Source organism: Arachis stenosperma, chromosome 1, assembly GCF_014773155.1.
Source record: "Arachis stenosperma cultivar V10309 chromosome 1, arast.V10309.gnm1.PFL2, whole genome shotgun sequence".
NCBI lineage: Eukaryota > Viridiplantae > Streptophyta > Magnoliopsida > Fabales > Fabaceae > Arachis > Arachis stenosperma.
Genome location: NC_080377.1, coordinates 115,863,762 through 115,869,191, shown reverse-complemented (window position 1 = coordinate 115,869,191; position 5,430 = coordinate 115,863,762). Strand labels below are relative to the sequence as shown.

General features: G+C 33.6%; 1 protein-coding gene across 1 annotated transcript; it reads left to right on the top strand.

Moving 5' to 3' along the window:
* Positions 1–3,001: 3,001 nt before the first annotated feature.
* LOC130967008 (serine/threonine-protein kinase RIPK) lies at positions 3,002–5,149 on the top strand. Its single transcript, XM_057891835.1, has 4 exons — positions 3,002–3,583; positions 3,668–3,803; positions 3,883–4,019; positions 4,112–5,149. Exons 1-4 carry the CDS (start codon positions 3,173–3,175, stop codon positions 4,751–4,753), a joined length of 1,326 nt encoding a protein of 441 aa, XP_057747818.1. The 5' UTR covers positions 3,002–3,172; the 3' UTR covers positions 4,754–5,149.
* Positions 5,150–5,430: the final 281 nt, after the last annotated feature.

Sequence of the window (5,430 nt, the reverse complement as noted above, 5' to 3'; positions counted from 1 at the left end):
AAAAATTATTTATTTACATATATATTAAGGTGAAAACTCAAATGAAGTTGACTTTAATCAGTCAAATCATTTAACAGCTCTCAGATATCAATTTCACGTGAAGTCGACTGCACCTGAGTTTTACCATATATTAAAATATAAAATATATATTAAAATAAATTAAACACTATATATTTATATATAAATCCAGAAGAATTAATTTAGCAAGTGATTTTTAGGTAAGAAATATATATGCAGATTTTTTACAATTTTTTTATTGTATTATAATATTATTCCTATATATATATATATATATATATATATATATATATATATATATATATATATATATATATATATATATAGTTTAATAGTTTTCATCCTTATCATTTTCACGTGTTTGTTTTTACTCTGAAATTTTGATAGATGAATTAAAGTACCATTTGACTGTTACTAGCTACCTGCATGCATAGACTATGTGATAAAGAAAAGGGTATATATTTTTGCAATTAATCATTGAAGACAGAAAAATAAATATAATAAGAGTCAGGAAAGAGAATATAGAAATACATTACTAATCAGACAGTCTGATTAATAAGTTTAATTTTTTTTAACGAAAAATTGAACTGATTTCTTCATTCCTGTTTCAAAAAAAACTATTCTCACATTCATATTTAACACTTATATTTTTCACAATAATAAACCATACACACATACTTCTCGTCTCCAAAAAAATGAGCCTCTAATCGAGCACCACCCTTTATTCCTCACTTCTTCGAAATGCATATCATGATATCGTTTAAATTAAAGAAGGATAGGTAGCCTTCGTCGTAGTGTACACTTAATTTCCCATAAACTACTTCAACGACTGTTACTTTTTCTTCAATTCTGCGCCTTTTGAGTTTTGACCGCTTAATTCCTTTACTTTTTACTTGTTATAATTCTAACACAAGTAATTGTGTGTATGTATGACAAATATAATATCATATTGTATTATATTTGGGGAAAAAAGTTTTGTAGCATTGGGTACTTCCGTACTTATAAAAGAAATGGTAATTAATAGTTTAATACTACAGAAATTGGATAATTGCATAAAGATGAAGATTTTACCATCACATGCTAAATTAAATTAAATTAAGTTAAGCCCTTTATGACTTTTTGTTAATTTATTTGTAATGACACGCATTGACTTTTAGTGAGGAAACACCTCCCTATCCTTCCGCCAAAATCGGGTTTGGTGATTTGACCAAATTGTCCTCATTCCGCGCACTCGTTGATTTGCAGGAATCGTAGTTTGTTACGCACCGCGGTTTTCAATTCGCCCACACTCAACACAACATTTAAGTCCAAATTATTTGGATCATATCAACGCATAACTCATTTTTTTTTATTTTTCTATACTAAATTAAATCCTCTTCTTAATAACAATTAATATTAATAATTAATATACTACAATCCACTCATGCGGCGGATCCCAACTACCTTCCCCGCCGCCGCACGGCCATGACTCATTGACTCACACTCCTTCCTTTTCCCTATAACAACAATTAACTCTCAAACCACATAGCATATATGTAACTGAGCTAATTCAATTCTACACTGCTTGATTTTTTTTAAAGGATAAGTTGGTTAAAATTAATTTCATAAATTCATCAGGTGGATCCATTAAAATCAAGCATCCTATTTATTACTTGCTGTCAACTTTTGTGGATTATGGTGTTTAACTTTTCTCCCGCACTTTGTTCTATTTCTACTAACTACATACCAAACAATTTCTCAAATTATGTTTCACTTATACGAAGTGGTCACGAAATTAAAGATTCCGCTTGCTATATATGTATGTGGAGATGTTCCAAAAAAAAGAGTAACTTGAATAATCTAAGTTTTTTATAAAAGGGCAATTGGCCATTAACGTGTTGCATAAATAATTCCTCCTTGTTTAAGTAATGTTTTTCATCTAAACCACCTAATTCATTAGTCAAAACAATAATTAGTATTTCGTCTATTATTTTAAATGAACTCGCGCGCGATTCATCCAAATAAAATATAACTCTTGATTATTTATTTTTTTTTGTAAAAAATTAACGTAACTAAACATAAACTAATTAATAATTCGTTGCCGTTGAACCGCAGGCATATAATTCCAAGTTTCCAACTACTATGATTTTTTTTTAAATTTATGTTGCTGTTTAATAAACATTGATGTTTTCTCTTGTATGTATATAGTGGAACGTAGAAACTAGAAACAAATTAAAATTTTCTATAAACTATAATCTAACAATGTTGCAAGAACATCGACTTTGCTTGTTCCATTTCTCTGCATCTGAAAGAAGAAACAAATTAAATCATGTTCACACATTGCTTGATCAAAGAGTCGCCTATTTATTTGTTTACGTCATCTGTCTACCCCTTTGCTAGCTGCCAAATATAGTGATGAAATAGATAACAAAAAAAATGGGAGTTTTAGATAACAAAAAAAAATATTGTGTTTAGAAAATACATATACATCGGGAAAAAAAAAAGGATGGCGCCGGCGTAAAGGCAATAAACAATTTAGATGAAATGGAGTTCTATTTTGCTATGTTTTTACATAATTATGGAATTTTTTTTTTTTTTAAACAAGATTGACTGAAAATATGAGTTTTTGTTAAAAGAAAAAAATATTTTTTTCTGGCGAAAATAAAATTGTAAGATTCATTTATTTACTTACAATTTATTATTTATTATGTAGTATATTCCACTATTGTAATAGCTTTTTAAAGCGCCACTTATATTATAGCATTTGAGTGTTATGAAATGAAAGCTAAGGAAACATTCTGGAAGATGGCATTCCTACTAAGAAGGGAGAAAGTCAAGGAGGGGTAGACATGTCATTTTACCGAAACCCAACATCTTAGACTTGAGAATAAGATATACTCGGTTCTCCATTAATCCAATTATTTAAATTTAAATCACTTTCAAAGGCTTTGCCAAACACCACAACCACCGCACCCCCCTATAAATAAAGAAATGGCACATAGAAGAAGAATAATTCCATTGCGTATAGGAGCTACACAAATCAAAGAGAAAAATTCAACACAACCAACAAGTTCTGCTGCCTAAACACTTTGTATCTATATATGTCACCAATTCTCTGAGGTTCCTCAAGAAAAAACAAACATTATTCTTTAATTCTTTCTATTCTTTTGGTTAGATGAAGATGACATTGAGTTCCTTGTTCCTGAGTTGTTACAAGGGTGATCATTCTGATTACCCACAGTCTCCTAAGAAATCAAACAACAAAGTGGTGGCAACCAAGGGTCATAGTACTACTAGGAGCGGTTCTAACAGGGTTTCTGTTACCGATTTGAGTTTTCCAAGTGCTACCACGCTCTCTGAGGATCTCTCCATATCTCTAGCAGGGACCAACCTTTATGTGTTCTCACTCGCTGAACTCAAGATCATTACTCAGAGCTTCTCATCAAGTAACTTTCTTGGTGAAGGAGGCTTCGGACCTGTCCACAAAGGCTTCATTGATGATAAGGTAAGGCCTGGTCTTAAGGCTCAGCCTGTTGCTGTTAAGCTTTTGGATTTGGATGGAACTCAGGGCCACAAGGAGTGGTTGGTAAGTCCCTTTTCTTTTTCTTTTGATTCATTCTGGTTTGTTTAGTAGTTAATTAAACCTTACAATTGTTCTGGTTTATGACAGACTGAAGTTGTGTTTCTGGGTCAACTGAGTCACCCGCACCTTGTGAATTTGATTGGATATTGCTGTGAAGAGGAACATAGGCTTCTGGTGTATGAGTATTTACCACGAGGCAGCTTAGAGAATCAACTCTTTAGAAGTAAGTTGTTGGGTTAGTTATTACTGTTTAATTTGTTTGACTGATAATGTATTTAATATGCTAATGTGTGAAATTGCAGGATACTCTGCGTCATTGCCATGGTCAACAAGAATGAAGATTGCTGTTGGAGCAGCCAAAGGTCTATCCTTTCTCCATGAACAAAAGAAGCCAGTAATCTATAGAGATTTCAAGGCTTCAAACATCTTGTTAGACTCTGTGAGTGTCACAATACAATACAATCTTTCTCTTGCATTATTATGATTATTGTTGTTGAAGTAAGTGATGATGATGATGGTAATGATGATCAGGATTACAATGCAAAGCTATCTGATTTCGGGTTGGCAAAAGACGGGCCTGAAGGAGATGACACACACGTGTCAACACGAGTGATGGGGACACAAGGATATGCAGCACCGGAATACGTGATGACAGGTCACTTGACAGCAATGAGTGACGTGTACAGCTTCGGAGTGGTGCTGTTGGAGATGCTGACAGGAAGAAGATCAGTGGACAAGGGGCGTCCATCAAGAGAACAGAATCTGGTGGAATGGGCGAGGCCTGCACTCAACGATTCAAGGAAGCTGGGGAGGATCATGGATCCAAGGCTGGAGGGACAGTACTCTGAGATGGGTGCAAAGAAAGCAGCAGCCTTGGCTTACCAGTGCCTCAGCCATAGGCCTAGGAACCGTCCTTCTATGCCCGCTGTCGTTAAGATTCTTGAGCCACTCCAGGACTATGATGATGTCCCCATTGGACCCTTTGTTTACACTGTTCCAAATCATGCTGATACCAATGCTACCACAGAAGCTCAAACTCCCAAGGAGAGGAAGAGGACTCACCACCATCACCACCGTAGGCATCCTCTCAAGTCGCCAAAGTCTTCACCAGATTCACACAATCATCATGCCACAACAAGTGCCTCTACTTCACCCGATGACAAATCCAATTAATTAATAATTAAGCTCCAATATTATACTGTAAAATGTAAATAATACATACATACATATATAGTTAAGTAATTTTATGGTCACTGTAATGAGCCTTCAAGCCCAAAGGAAAGCAAAGGAAAAAAAAGTTAAATGAGATATTATTATTATTAGGTGAAAACTCAGGTGTAGTCGATTTTAGATGAAGTGGATAGCTGAGAGTTGTTAGATGATTTGACTAAATTTTCATCTAAAGGCTCTATCTCAACTATCAACTTCAAGTGAAGTCGATTGCACCTGAATTTTTACCTTATTATTATTATTATTATTATTAAATTAGAGTGTAATGGGGCGTTTTGAAAATTTGAAGTAGGAGAAGAGAAGAGAGACTAGTTCAGCAATTGGACAATTATTTACCAACTACGATTTGTTGTGTTTGAATGACTAATGAAGTTGAAAACATATCTTCAAAGAAAACGAGTACAGCTAGATTACATATATAGATATAGCTGACCGGTTTGACCGGAACACATACATGTGAATAATATACACAACAAATTGCCAATCAGATCATACCCCAGTGCTGGACAGCACTAACACCTGCCCCTCCTATATAAATTATTAATATATTTTTTTTTCTACTTTTGTATTCTTATGCCATATACATACACTTCAATTAGTACATGAATTAAATATTGAAC